Raw genomic sequence first — 14,819 nt, 5'->3', positions numbered from 1 at the left:
GAATTGCTCGTCAGCCCGGGTCAAACAAAACACCACAAGAACCTCTTGTTTGCCGTATCTGTGCCTTGGTAGTCCCAGGCCGGACTGCGAACGACGGCATCATGNCGTTCCACTCTCACCACCACCAGAACGCGCAGCCAAACTCCCCTGCTGCCGGCCTCTACCAAGCTGCGCAGGCGCTGGGCTCCATTGGCGCGCCCACAGGCAGCTTGCGAACAGCAACTTCTGGAACAACGACAGCCGGCACCGACGCTCTCTTACCTGGCAGCGGGAATGCTCCTGGCCTTCATGGTGGAGGACAAACGGCCCCGCCATCGATACCCGGACTGCCTGGCCCAGGGGCTTCTTCAGCCGTAAACAACTCACGAAGTTCTCAGACCTTTGAAACACCGAGACGCTCGCAGACGCTGGGGAGGACGCCCGAGGAGCTGCATATATCTTCTACCAACACAATGGGCCAACATGGCTCCTCGCAAGCGCCCCAGCAGCACCAGCAACCGCCGCCGTCGCAGCAGCACCAGCACCAGCAACCGCAGCAACCGCAGCAACAGCAACAGCAGCAACAGCAACAGCAACAGCAACAGCAACAGCAACAGCAGCTGTACAACTCACCCGATCAGTACTCGGCAGGCGCTGCGCCCAATATAAACCTCCAGCAGGTCACTCCCCAGGGCTCGCATTACACAAACGCTCCTTCCAGCAATGTTCCTGGCAGCTTGCAGCCGGGCAGCAATTCTCAGAGACCAGGTCCTGCCTCCGCATATACCGCTCCCACAACCGTCCCCACCATGCCGCATATCTCCACCAACGCACAACAGTATACCTTACCCACCCGTTCCAACACCATGAATACCTCGCATTCCTCACATCCCTCACATACCTATTCGAGATCGAGCCCGGCTGGCCTGGAACAGAAATATATTCCCTTCTCCAACACACCAGAGAACCCGAAGTACGCGGCCACGCCTGGCCAGAAATACTACTCCGCAACCACACCATCAGGAGCAGCTTCAAACTCTCCTTTAGGTCTGGCAGATATACGGCCGCGAGCGAACTCAAACATGGAGAACGAAGCGTTAGGAGGAGGCGCTTTCTTTAACGACAGCGACCGGGTACCTTCAAACAGCAATTATCTGGCGCCGTGGGGTGTGTACGCGTATGATTGGTGCAAATGGCCGGTACATGGAGGAAGTAGTGCCGGCAAGATGGCTGTAGGGAGCTATCTGGAGGACACTCACAACTTTGTAAACTATCCTGTCCGAACCAAATCGGGAATCGTTTTGCCCGTTAGCGTGGTGTTGGTTTCTAACTCTCTACCCAGATACAAATTCTCGATACCCAAATATCCCCACAAGAAGTCACCTCACCAGGCGCGCCATCCTTCGGCTTAGAATATACTCGCATCGCCGAAGCTACCTGCTCATATCCCGTCACACGAATACTTTGGGAACCTCCTTCCTCACAGAAACAATCCACCGATCTCCTCGCTACCTCCGGCGACCATCTCCGGCTATGGTCTCTCCCTCAATCCTCTGCTTCCAGCGTAAGCAACACGATAACGCGAAGTTCTTCAGTGAACACCCGAGACCCTCCACCTCAGAAGCTCACCCCGCTCGCTCTCCTCTCCAACTCGAAGACGCCCGAACACACCGCACCTCTCACGTCCCTTGACTGGAATACCCTCTCCCCGAAACTCATCATTACCTCCAGCATCGACACTACCTGCACGATATGGGACATTCCGACTCTGACTGCGAAAACGCAATTGATCGCGCACGACAAGGAAGTCTTCGACGTCCGCTTCTGCGCCGGCAGCGTTGACGTGTTCGTCAGCTGCGGCGCAGACGGCAGCGTGCGGATGTTCGACCTGCGCAGTCTGGAGCACAGCACCATCATCTACGAGCCGTCCGAGAAGCAGCCCGGCGACAAAGACGGGAAAGGTACCCATCCCAACCCCTCCCTCTCCACCAACACATGAACTAACCATGCACCAGGCTCCCCAGGCCGCATGTCTCCCACAAAAGCCCAGCAGACAATGTCCTACGCACCCCCCCTGCTCCGTCTTGCCGGTACGTCACCCCACCATCTCCTGGCCCTCCCCAAACTAACCCCCCCNCCCCCCAGCCTCCCCCCACGACTCGCACCTCCTGGCCACCTTCGCCGCCGACAGCCCCCTGATCCGCATCCTCGATGTGCGGCAGCCCGGCCAGGCGCTCCTCGAACTCCGCGGCCACTCCGCCCCCGTCAACAGCATCGAGTGGTCCCCCTCGCGGCGCGGCATGCTCGCCTCCGGCGCCGACGACTCCCTCGTCCTCGTCTGGGACCTCATCCACGCGCACAACAGCGCCGCGCTGAACGGCGACGCCCCCGCCCCCCCTTCCATCAATAACCCGCCGTCTGCTGCGGCCGCCGGCGCCGGCGGCAGCGGCGCGGCGGGCGCGGTGAGCGCGGTGGGGCAGAAGGGGCCGTATGCCAGCTGGCGGTGCGAGTACGAGGTTGGGAATCTGAGCTGGGCGCCGCAGAGCGGGTTGACGGCGCAGGGCGGCGAGTGGGTCGGTGTGTGTGGCGGGAGGGGCGTGTGGGGGGTTAAGCTGTAGGGTTTTGGCTTGTTGATTCCTTTGTTTTGGGGTGAGGGGGTTCTCGTTGGGCATAGAGGGGTTGTGTGATGATAGTGCGGCCCCCTGATTATTATTATTTTCCTTCTTAGCTGGGTGAGGTTTTGATGTTGGGCGTTTGCTTTGGTGGAGAGGAGGTGCGGTGAGATGTGATGGGATGGGATGACGCGGGTTTTTGGAGGATGGAACGAAGTGATGGGGAGAGGGGGGGAAGGGAAGGAAAATGAAACGATGTCGGGGAAATGATACCATTTTATCCTGTTCACGGTTCCGGTGCTTTATGTGTGCGATACGGTGTTACGGAAGGGCAAATCAGAAACGGTGACGCGGTTGTGTGAGTACATCTATCTACAGCCTGTACGAGCTCCGGCGTCTCCCCCCCGTTGCGCAGCGCGGTACACACGCAATTTCGCTTTCCTGCACACTAGAGAACTTCAAGTTTAACTCTTACAATTAAGCCTAAAAATCAAAGACTTTACCATTCTTGTAAGTGCACATACCTTGCTTAGGAGTGCACAGCCTTTTTCGTAAGTGCACAGTATCTACGCTGGATGGTGCACTTGACTAAATATTAGCGAAATTGCGTGTGTACCGCGCTGCGCAACGGGGGGGGAGACGCCGGAGCTCGTACTCGGCCCCGTAGCGAGGCCCTACTAGCTCAACGATAATCACACACTCAACGATAACAAACTTAATTGTGACGATTGTATTAAGGCTACACCTATTTTATAAGGCTATAAAATCCTCTCATCACGTAGGAGTTCATCCGATCCAAATTGCTTGTAATCTCTAAGCTTATCGCTGCCAAAGGAGGCGCTGGAGGTGTTTAATTTACTGCTAGCGTTCTCCCCGGAGTTAGAGTCGTCCTTTATAAAAATAGGAGCACTAGCTGACGCCTCTGCAGTCCATTTCTGACGTAGTAGAAGCTCGTAGGGGTTATCAGAGGCTCAGTGCTGCGCGGCGACATTAACAGCAGGCGTTATGTCCTTAGTAGTAGGCTATACCTTAATGCGTGGCCCGTACGGGCCTGCACGTTTAATAGACTCCCAGCAGCGGTCCTGGAGCTTAATATAGTTATCCTTTAGCCATTTGGAGACGTCCCTACGCCTTGGCTCGTCCTTAAGCTGCCTCCGCCCGTATATTTTGCCATGGTTGCGTACAGTAGGGCGAAGCTTGGCCTACCGCGTGAAGACCTTCTGGCGCTCTCGCGCCTTAAGCCTTGCTAACTGTCGGTTAAGGGCCTGTATCTTATTAACTTTGCGTTTCTTTGACATCTCTCGCGCCTTGCCTGCGTAGACAGGTCCTCCGCTAGCTGTTATTACTCTCCTTTTACGCTTACGGCGCTCCTCATGGGTATTCTCTGCTGCCTTGGTGTTAAGTAGGTCCTTTTGAAAACTAGCTAAGTTAGTAGCCTACGCTTCTCCTCCTCTTAGCGTACAAGCTATATTGATTGCTATTGGCGACGGCAGCCACTGCTCGATGATCCCCTTTACTTAAGCGTTCTGGGTTTAAAGCGTTTGTATAGTAAGAGGGGTACTCCAGCTAGGGCGGCCGGGCTCAGGGGTGACTTAAGGAGGCGTTAAGGGCCTAGGGACAGCTCTGCGTGCTAGTGCTGCCTCCTATAGAGAATTAGTGCCTTCTAGAGCCTTAAGGTAATTAATAACTAGCTTAGGTTTAAACGGATATAATCTAGTTCGCCTCTACCCGCTAAGGACTGTACTACTCCTAAAGGCCTGCTAACGAACCTCCTTTATAGTAGCAAAGAAATCAGTCTTAGATATTTCAGTAGCGCCACTGCGAGAGGCCCAGTCAAGCACCTTGCCTTAGTACCACTTTAATGGCTAGAAGCACCCTACATCTAGAGGCTAGAGGAAGTGGGTAGTATGCGGAGGGAGCGCCCAGAGCTGTATCCTATTACTTATAGCGTACTCGATAAACTCTCTAGTAAAATAGGATCCATATCCGTCCATTAGCAGTAGTCTCCATCTACCCTTAGCTTGCCCCTAGGTTATCTTATTAAAATGCTTTATCCAATCTAAACTGGTCTCGTTATTACTATACCCGGTTTCGCTTTTATGCATAAGATAATCGTCCGGAAGGTCCATAATCCAGCCCTCTAAGATAGTCGCTGCTTTAACTATAATCATAGGAGCAATCGCGACGCCGCTGGCTGAGATAGCCTCTACTAGGGAGACCTGCTCACGGTTATTCAAATAAGGTATAAATATCTGCCGTACAGCATTAGGATTAATTGCTAGTAGAATCCTAGGATAATTACCTACTTACCGTGCTTTGTATATACATACTGGTTCTTAGCAACCCTAATTTAAACTCCACATTCGTCTATATTATATAGATCCTCTTAGGTTATAGCTAGCTCTTTAATCTTTACCCCTAGCTTATTAAACCACTTCTAAATAGCCTCTAGCTGTTGCGCAAGCTTTCTCTACACCTCTATAGGCTTTGCTTTAACTCTCCTAAATTACGGGTGCTCTTGTAGCCATCTTTGAGCCCAATGGACCCCACAGTAAGGGGGTGAGCCAGCCCCAGTATGTGAGGCAGCTAGGATTGCGTCGCATTGCTGGCGTACTAAATTATGGCGTACACCGAAGCCTATATTGTCTACAAAGTCAATATAGCGTAGGAGAGAGTAGTCCTGCTCCTCGGTGAGCAGGGCATTTATTTTTAAGCAGGTTTTACGATTTTTTCCGCCCTTATAAGCTCGGTTGAGCCTCTGGTAGGGTAGGTTGTGAGACCTAGCGTATTAGAGGATATTTAGATTTGGTACTACATAGAGCTCTTTAAGCGCGGCTTTAATGCGGAGGACAGTAGCATCATAATCAGATAATTCGCGCTTTTTTTTGGCCATAGAAAATACTAGGGACGAGTAAATTAATGATTTTTGACAGATGTTATCGTTGAGTGTGTGATTATCGTTGAGCTAGTAGGGCCTCGCTACGCGAGGCCTTTTGCGGAGCAAAAGTCGGAGACCCTGCAGGGGCCGAGTACAGGCTGTACGGTGGGATTCGGCTTGGATCAACGGTTAAGAGGTTGGCGCGGTGGGACTTGGCGAGGCTTGGGGTGGGTTGATTAGAGTGGAGGATTGCTTGAATTGACTTTATTCACACTCACAACTATAAACGACATAACTCCACGAGCAGGTCAAAACCCCAAGATATGCACGCTGTCTCTATTTGCATCGATTTATCAATGCTCCATCCAAACCCCAACAATGCTACTCATACATCCACATCAAACCGGCCTAAGCCAAAAAAAAAACATAAAACACGCCAAATGTCTAGCCCCAAAACGCAGAACAAAAACAAGAGTACATGNTTCTAGGAGAAATACAGAGATCTGCATCACTTAGCGCCCGAGATCCCGCAATCTTCACCACCTGCATGCTGCCCGTCGGAACAAATCTTCGCCCCCCACCACACCCACCCGGTGACCAGCATCACCTGCCGAGCGTCGGCACTATCCGCCAAACGCACAGAATGCCACCCCTCTAGCTAGCAGTTCCGTTGCTCGAAGCCGTCACGTTCTTGAGCTTGTTGGCCGCCACGACCAGCAGGTTCGGCTCGCCCAACTCGTTCTGCGTGAAGCGCGAGTTGAACTTGACGACGGACTTGATCGCGTTGAAGGTCGCGACGTTGAGCGGCAGCGGCTTCTGCGTGACCAGGAACATGACGCCCTCGGCGCACGGCGGCGTCGTCAGCGAGCCCGTGTACTGGAGGAGCGGCGTGGTCGTCAGCTGCGCCGACAGCGAGGTGAAGTCCAGCGGGCCGGTTTCGGTGACGGTGCCCGGGGTGGCGATCTCGGCTAGGTTCTTGGTTACGTTGGTGATGAGGTCGGTCGTGCTGCCGTCGGCGGTGAGTTGGAAGAGGGCGCTGACGACGGCGATGCGGCTCGAGTTGTCTGGTGCTTTGGTTAGCTGCGAGCTTTTTTTTTTCATTTATTTTCCATTTTTCGACATTTGGTTTTGGGGATAGGGGGACGGACCGGTTGCTTCGTGTACCATGTGCATTTCTAGTGGGAAGTACTCCTCGTCGATCCGATGTTCGGATGGCGTGTGGAAATGGAATTGCTTCAAGGAGTAGTTGGTTCCATCGAAAGTAGCCGTGCCATTAACGATTACTTCAACGGTTGACCCCAAGTTCTCGAACTCGGCTGACTCTACGCTGGGTATACAAATCTGAGGGGCCTCGGCCACAGTATGGATAGAAGAATCTTGTTGTCGTCAGTATTGCAGCCATAGAATAGCATTGACATGAGGAGTTTTAAGTTAGACATACCCATATTTATCGGGGACTGTCTGGTACCAATAGCGCAGGCGCTGTTGTCCGTAGATAGGCCAGCCCAGTGGAGAGGACCTTCGAGTTCGGTATAGCCAAATTTACTAACCTCCACACCTCCATCGGGGGTAGCGCGCCGTAAAAGATGTGAGGTGCCATGAAGGCAGCTAGCAGAGGCATAGCCGGTGAGTAGCAGAAATCCGGAAAACTCTTTGAAAAACATAGTGTTGAATGAACAGCGTAATGATTGATATTCGAAAAATGTAGTCGATCTGAGTGAGAGTATTGTTACTGTCTTTCTTGCCGGTGCTTCTTGCGACGGATTATATGTTGTTGTAATATAAGCAGGAGAATTTCTTCCGATGGGTCAAGTGAGCGACGATCAACGTGCACTTATAATTGACGATTACAAATGTGGAGAAGAGCTGAAAGCCAATTTTAAAGAAGGACTGACTCTGAGGAGAGCCGGCGCAGCAGAGGTTCAGCGAACGTAATAAGGAAAGGTGAATATTACTAAGAATGACCTAGAGGTCTCTGAAGATTTAGACGCTGCGCCATGTAGTTGCGTCGACGTTACAGCCAAGTACAAGGTAAGCCAAGTCATACTGACAAGAGAGTTGGAAAAGAAAGTAAGGCTCAATAGAAGTACACAGCCCATGGGACTGACGAATGCTGCTTGCCAAGGTCTGAGGCTCATACGCCAAGTTCTCCCGCCAAGTTCTCCCGCCGAGCGGAAAGAGCTGAATCTGTTAAGAACTTGACTATATTTAACTGGAAGCAACGCTTTCTGACATTACCAAGTCATGTTCGTTTGAGGGCTGAATGAGAACTAGCAGGTTAAAATTGTGGTACTGTGGAGACAACAATTTTATTGCGATCTCCCAAAGCGCAGATCACAGAGCTTGACAGTGAGAAAATTTAATTCCGTGCACGCACAGGTTGTGCACATAATTATGATATTTTTTATATGTATTTATAATAGAATGTAGACGCATATACATAAAAGTAAAATTAAAGTATTTTTAAATATGCTTACCAAAACACTTGGAGGGATTCCGCTGCTGAAACTTCTTGGAGGCTTCTTGGCGCTTACCTAAGTGTGTGGAGAGACGTGCATTGACCAATTCCACGCATCGCCAAGGTAGCTGGAAAAGTATTCTCCCATCTCTTACACTTGGCATGTTCGAGCTGGAGGCTGTCGTAGACATGTGGCTAAGCTAGGACAGGAAAAGAGGCAATATTTCGGTACCGGTTAGATCTATTTCCAATACGAGATTTTCGTCCGTCCCGGATCCTATACCAAAGCGACAAAGTGGTGATGTTGTGCAAGGCCCTCTAAGATGCTTCGGATGCAAGTGCATCTGTATTGCCGGGAGGCTTATTGGTGTGATTTCGCCCGGACTCAGAGTCAGGCGCAGAACCGAGGTTACGAAACGCCACAAGGAATGAAATAGGTAAGATCAGGGGCATCTCTCAAACTCTGGACTGTTGTGGACTGTTGTAGATTGATGTTAGGTGGCCCAACATCGAAACTGGATGACAGAATCATTGAGCCTTGGATGTAATCACGTGCATGATTACTGCGCCTGAAGTCACCTGGATCAAGACTAGCAACCATAACGATGCTTAAGCCACCACTTCACTGGGGTGCCTGGAGCTCACGAAAAGCTCCAGGAGCTCGTGCGGAATTCATACGAATCCTCAAATAATTTTCCAGCATGTCTTTAATCAACTCCATACTCGGTCCACTTTCACCGAGGCTTCGGAACCCTTCTGAAGATCACCACGAGCTCCAACTCTACGACACCTCCCCACTCTCTCCACAAGCTTTACCCGCGTTTCCACCCCGGCCTGTCGCGTCAAGCATGTACGCTTCCCCAGTAAGATTGGACCAGAAGGCAAGAGTACCGGATGATTTGCTGGCTGTACAACGGAAAGCAAGACATCTAGAGGAAGAGTTGCAAGATCTTCTGGATGCTCAAGCAGAGGGTCTCATGGCTGGATTAGGCAACGGCCAACTAGACGATCACACTTCCACTGGCAGCAGCACTCCAACGGTTTCCAGTATGCGAAGGAATGCCACAAACCCTCCTCGACAGCCGAGTCGCCGCAAATACAATCTCCGAGCCGCTCGACGAGGAATATATAGAAGGATTCAACAGCTCGCTGCTGTTAAAGAAGAAGAATCCTACTTATTGGAATCGGATCTGTCAAAGAATCAAGTTGTCTTGGAGAGGATAACTAAATGGGAAGCTAAGCGAAACGGTCTCGAGCAAAGAATTCAGACCATCGAGAAAAACGGAACTAGATCAAAGGCACATACACTCAAAGAGGAAGCTAGCAAACTTGAAACCGAGATTAGGCAACTGGAGGAAAAGTTGTGGGGGATGAAAGCCAAACATCGAAGAATTTTAGAAGAGCTATCTGAGACTGAGAATGCTGTGGAAGCGAAGCTGTCCTCTTACAAAGCCTCACTGTCTCTCCTCGAATTGGAAGTTACGAAATTTCTCGCGCGACCACCTCCTGAGTCTCACCGCAACCTATCAAAAACTTCGACTTTCTTTTCCCTCCCACCTAAGCGCCGCACGCTGGCTATGGCCAAGGATTACTGGCAAGATGAGCAAACGAGACTCGAGGAGAGCTACCAAGAAGTGGATATTGATAGGGATGCTCTGGAAGAAGGCGCTGTTCTGTGGAATGATGTTATTAATAACATCACCGACTTTGAGTCGGGTCTTCAAGAAGAGATGCAGAAAATGGGGAGAAGTCGTGACCCAAATGACATGAGTCCAGCCCCACCAGACAATAGCATCAAAGGCCTCATTTCGCGTATGGATAGAACGATGCTCTATATCGAAAGCAAACTGAAACTAGCGGAATCAAAGAACTGGAAATTGCTGGTCTGTTGCATCGGCGCTGAGCTTGAAGCTTTTAAGCAAGGTCGAGAAATATTAGAGAATGCTTTGTCGCTCATGCCAGACTCGAGATCAGATGCTGAGCAACATTCAGACACTTCGGAAAATGAGCCAGCAACGCACAGCAGCCTGGACCATGAACCAAACTCCTCGCCTGAACCCAGTCGCCAGTCATATTCGAATCAGAAATTCTTTGATACGGATGACGACGATCCTGATCCTGAGCTCCTTCTCTCACATCAAGATACTGACACCGAATGAAGCGGATTGATTCTTATGGATTTACCACCAAGGCCTGGAAGGTCCCTAGAGTACTACATGAGCGAGTAATACTGCAATCCATCACCTGCGCAATATATTTTCTCCGAGATCACCTTATTCTTATCCATTCTCCATGAGATGCCGTACTATTTACTCCCTCACTCACTCTTCGTACTCCTAAAGAGCGAGCTCACCTCTTCTACCGCCACCATAACCCTAATATGTTCCAAGCATACGTTGGAAATGAAGATCAGATGCTGGGTTCAGAAGACCTTAGTTGCAGACGAGAACCTCGGATGGACATGGACATTCGTCAACCCTAATGCACGCTAGCTTTGAGCCATGTCAGTATTCTGTACTGGTCAGTTGAAGTCTCGAGATTCAAATCGCAATGCAGCTTAGTGGTAAGAGTACGATCCGGGTAAATAGTGCATTGCAAGCGAGGAGGTAGGACGTTTAAAGTTTGACCGGAGGTTTAAGCATGACTAAGACTAAATGCTGGAGCAAAACATTGACCACCTATTTACTGCTTTCGATGCTCGAGTGAGTGCGATCTAGTTTGTAAAAAACCACAGCTTACCTACCAACTTTTTAAAACATGACCCTCAACATAGCTTAGCTTAAACGCCTCAGTCCATAGTGGGGTCTCTTGGTAAGTTATTGAAGGCATTTTAGGGATTGATATGGCCGGACCACCCCATGTGTATCTCGAAGTACATTTAGAGGAAGATGAGTAAAAGTACACATAAAAGAGCTTGTCAGCTTAAGTTTTTTTCTACCGGTACACCTATGGTAGTAGCACGGAGTTTCTACAAGAGTGGTTATCTCCATTGCTTGATTAGGGTGTTAGTCCAGCTTTATGATGTATATAAGGGTACACATGGATCAGGTCACACTCTACTACGAACACGAAGTAGGATTAGGGTAAACAGTAAAGCATGGGTGACAGGCGCGTGTCGATCAATAAGCACTGACCAGGAGGCTTGTTGTTCATCCGCACTTGCGACCAGAAATCTTGGCGGCCTCGATTTACACTACCCTTCTCTCTTGCCGTCTTTTCGCGTCCTTATTTAAATTTATGCATGCGGCCGCTTCCTACGGCCATACACTCCCAAAACGACCGGGGCCACGGATATTCCACTACTTTTGGCGTCGTACTCCTCCAGGATCAAGCTATAGCGGAACTAGTCAAGTATCTCGACTTTATTTCGACGTATCTAGGTCCCGCAAATATCCTAGAAGCCAACAAGGCCGGAGATATTAGTCCTGACGAAACCATATTCACAATTCCTACCGTTGCACCAGGGTGCTCTCATTTACCGCGTTATAAACCCCTCGCGTTCGGCCTAGCTCAATCATTAGCCGGGGAGTAATCCTCCAACGCATTTAGAGGGGTTCGTTAAGACTTCAAATACTCTTATTGATGCTAAAATGGCTCAGGTTGGTGTGTGGCGCTGATATACGTCGTTGCCGGTTCTTCAAATGTCTCCCCATAGTGTTGATTCGAAACGCTGCTCGACAACAGAAACTGCCGAAAATCGAAATGACGATCCATTGAGAGAAAGCTATCAACTGAATTACAGTCTTCAGAGGTGGTCTGAAGAGGCTCCAAGAGACAGCATTTGGTCGTCTTTCAACCTTCGCACTAGAGTCGTGCGAGTCAAAGCTGTGGAGGAGTCATTAGAAGAATGGAGGGAAAGGTGTCCTGCACCAGGCTCGACTGTGATGTCTCTCGAAAGGTAATATTGATATTATAGTGGAACTCAACCATTAGCCATGAAATGTGCTAATTAATGAAAATGTTTATCGGTAGATTGCGAGCACCGCGACTTCTACCAACAACATCAAACTTCTCCATTTTTGAGCCATACGGCTTTTGCTTTCTTGTATGGCTTATTTAATAGAGAACTTGTTGTTCATTCGGTCTATCGTATTACGATGGTCTCATCCCATCGTTGTCGCGTTAGATCGTCTTACCGCCGCATCTACAACCACCCCCCTTTTTCGCTTTTTACGCGTCAAACGCATCAGAAGTATCAAGGTCTGGTTTGTATCTTGCTTTTCGCTCAAGTGAGCATTCGGCTTCACAATGCGCGTCTCGCTGTCGTCACAATGCGTGGCGTCTCGCTGTCGTCGCGTTAGGTCGTCTTACCCTATTCCTACGAGCAGTCTTTACCTAATTTTTCCCCTACCTAGCGGCGACTAGGAGGGTTTTTTGAATAGGTTTTACATTGAACGCTCTCCCCTACCCTCTGCCTTCGCTGGCTACGCTCCCCACCTTTCACTAGCGCTTCTCTTAGCCTTTGGGCCCCTTCCACACAATACACAATATTTGGGTATAGGTCTGTTCCTACTACGCTCTGCTTTATGGGAACAGCTCTTTCTGGGTCATACTTGGCTTTCTCTGCTTTACCCACCCTACCTGTAGCTGCAGGCCTGGCGCTGGCTGTGCTTGCAGAGATAGCCTCCTTTGTGCCTATACCTCCAAATATTGATATTGTTGTACGGTTTCTTCTTCTTCAGATGGTGACGAGCAAAAATGAGATAAATGAAAATGTTTATCGGTAGATTGCGAGCACCGCGACTTCTACCAACAACATCAAACTTCTCCATTTTTGAGCCATACGGCTTTTGCTTTCCCACCCACCATCCCTATGTATACACCTATATAGAGCTTCGCATATCTAGGTATAAAGGAGGTGATAATGCTAGGTTATACCTGGCTGGGTCATACTTGGCTTTCTCTGCTTTACCCACCCTACCTGTAGCTGCAGGCCTGGCGCTGGCTGTGCTTGCAGAGATAGCCTCCTTTGTGCCTATACCTCCAAATATTGATATTGTTGTACGGTTTCTTCTTCTTCAGATGGTGACGAGCAAAAATGAGATAAATCGTCCATTCAGTGCTCTTTTCAGCTGACTGGGGCAATGGCATGATGTCTCCATGCAGCTATGTCCCAGATTTATCTTCCGGCTTACGAAAGATACTTGGTTTTCAACCGCATCTTTTGTAGCTTCCGCTCAAAAATCTTCTGTGATGTCAAAGGGTTGCTCAACGGTTGCTGTGTTCGAGGGTAATCTGCTGTATCAAAACAAACAAACTCGTGGGCCTTCTCCTTGGCGGCCGAAGAGCCCTTCAATTTCAGAAGGGTCTGCCCCTTCCTGGACTGTCGGTTCTACTGAGTCTTCAGAGAACTGTACCACAACCTCGGAGCCTGAAGTAAACATGTTCCCTCAAATCGTTGAAGACGCTTCGACCTGGTCCTACCCCAAACTCAACGAAAAGCCTTGGGAGAGCTTTGAAGAAGGCCTCAAAGCTAACAAAATTGAGTCACACTTAAAGCTTGACTCGATAATTTCCTGGACTGGGCAGCAGCTACATCTTTGCGTCTTCACTACCACCATCGACCCTATTGTGGAAAGACCCCTGGTAGAAAAGCCACAAATGCCTTCCAATAGCTTACCTAATACTTTACCTCAAATGCCAACCAAGTCTTCTAATTTTCTGGATGAATTGCACGACTTAGTAAAGCGGAAGCCTTCTCCCGTAACTGAATTAGGAGAGAAAAACAACAGTGTCAAACGTCTAAAAATGTGCCCGGATCCTCAAGAGGGGAACACCAGTCGTGTTGGGTTTGGTTGTCCATTCTGCAAAGCCAATCCAGGGAGATATCGCTACGTCTACGGCGCTTGTACCTTTCCTCCGGGGTTTGACATAAAACGTACAACGTAAGCGCCTTCTATGAACTTAGTTTACTAAATCCACGCTTACTATTGCTACACAACAGGGAGCATCTTAAAAGAAACCACTCGTCAAAGCACTGTTGTAAGAACTGCCGGAAAAAATTCACCGGAGCCGCTGAAAAGGCGCAGAGAGAACTTTTTGGGCACATAAAGAGAGGAGGTTGTGATACGAAGCTGGAGTCGGTTGCTGATCCAGAGTGGATGTCTGAAAGGCAAGAGGAGGTGTTTAATCTCAATATTCTCAAGCGTTCTAGGACCACTGAAGAGGAGAGGTGGAAAGCTATTTACCGCTTTCTATTCCCTAAACACAGCTTTATCCCTAGTCCTTGTGAGTACTGCACTTTACATCCATAAGTGGCAATATCGTTACTGACACTCATACCTAAGATTGCGACTGCTATGTTTTCAATCAAGAAAATCTCGATGCACACAATGCTCGCAACCAAGCCTTCCCATCGCAAAACTACCATCCTGAAAATAGGATTATTCCAAATACTTTCCCGCGTTCACCGCTAGAGCCAAATGCCCCAAGCACGTATTCTTGTGAAGATGCTACAGTATGGTACGTGCCTCAGAGTACGGGCGGCTCCCAAGAACCCTTGAAAGCCGGTTATATCCATCCACAAAACTCATTATCCACACCTATAAATCGGGCCGGAGTCTCTGGGATAATTCTACCAGCTAGGCCAAGTCCTGAATGGCAGTCCTCAAACATGGTACAAAAAGACTATCCTTTAAACAATTTCGGGGAGGATCGTATGTCGCCATTGCATCCTGCACCTCCTCCGATCGAAAATCTTCAGTACCCACATCCCTTGACTTCTGCAGGCCTTGGCGAAGAGTCGCCATCAACGACCTCTGGCCGTATCCCAGATTCCGGATATGGTTCACAAGAAGCTCCAAAGGCTGACAACGGAGAGAAAAGGAACCCTGAGCTGTCTCATGAAGGGAGTGTATATCAAGACGAACTCGAAGGGGATTTAGACACTTTT

The 14,819-nt window shown here is 49.6% G+C and overlaps 6 protein-coding genes across 6 annotated transcripts; 4 read left to right on the top strand and 2 right to left on the bottom strand.

Annotated features, from left to right (window-relative positions):
• Positions 1–101: 101 nt before the first annotated feature.
• Positions 102–3,075, top strand: K441DRAFT_691856 (WD40 repeat-like protein; the record flags this gene model as incomplete). Its single annotated transcript, XM_067652514.1, has 4 exons — positions 102–1,286; positions 1,322–1,940; positions 1,995–2,069; positions 2,125–3,075. The coding sequence occupies 4 exons, from the start codon at positions 102–104 to the stop codon at positions 2,595–2,597; spliced, it is 2,352 nt and encodes a 783-aa protein (XP_067510458.1). The 3' UTR covers positions 2,598–3,075.
• Positions 3,076–5,097: 2,022 nt separating this feature from the next.
• Positions 5,098–5,379, bottom strand: K441DRAFT_532227 (uncharacterized protein; the record flags this gene model as incomplete). Its single annotated transcript, XM_067642229.1, has 1 exon — positions 5,098–5,379. A coding segment is annotated over one exon (282 nt), but the record flags the coding sequence as incomplete, so codon positions are not given.
• A 386-nt stretch (positions 5,380–5,765) lies between these two features.
• On the top strand, positions 5,766–6,195 carry K441DRAFT_650489 (uncharacterized protein). The gene has a single exon (XM_067647043.1). It carries the CDS (start codon positions 5,948–5,950, stop codon positions 6,125–6,127), a length of 180 nt encoding a protein of 59 aa, XP_067510456.1. The 5' UTR covers positions 5,766–5,947; the 3' UTR covers positions 6,128–6,195.
• Positions 6,124–7,133, bottom strand: K441DRAFT_532143 (carbonic anhydrase; the record flags this gene model as incomplete). The annotated part of the gene is made up of 3 exons (XM_067642227.1): positions 6,124–6,539; positions 6,618–6,845; positions 6,911–7,133. The coding sequence occupies 3 exons, from the start codon at positions 7,131–7,133 to the stop codon at positions 6,124–6,126; spliced, it is 867 nt and encodes a 288-aa protein (XP_067510455.1).
• A 1,495-nt stretch (positions 7,134–8,628) lies between these two features.
• Positions 8,629–10,086, top strand: K441DRAFT_683435 (uncharacterized protein; the record flags this gene model as incomplete). Its single annotated transcript, XM_067651689.1, has 1 exon — positions 8,629–10,086. The coding sequence occupies one exon, from the start codon at positions 8,629–8,631 to the stop codon at positions 10,084–10,086; it is 1,458 nt and encodes a 485-aa protein (XP_067510454.1).
• A 2,941-nt stretch (positions 10,087–13,027) lies between these two features.
• Positions 13,028–14,181, top strand: K441DRAFT_672539 (uncharacterized protein; the record flags this gene model as incomplete). The annotated part of the gene is made up of 2 exons (XM_067650565.1): positions 13,028–13,812; positions 13,872–14,181. 2 exons carry the CDS (start codon positions 13,028–13,030, stop codon positions 14,179–14,181), a joined length of 1,095 nt encoding a protein of 364 aa, XP_067510453.1.
• Between the last annotated feature and the right edge of the window lie 638 nt (positions 14,182–14,819).

This window comes from Cenococcum geophilum (assembly GCF_001692895.1).
Source record: "Cenococcum geophilum 1.58 unplaced genomic scaffold K441scaffold_1, whole genome shotgun sequence".
NCBI lineage: Eukaryota > Fungi > Ascomycota > Dothideomycetes > Gloniales > Gloniaceae > Cenococcum > Cenococcum geophilum.
The sequence above is the reverse complement of the archived record's forward strand: the minus strand, read 5'-3'. Positions and strand labels throughout refer to the sequence as shown.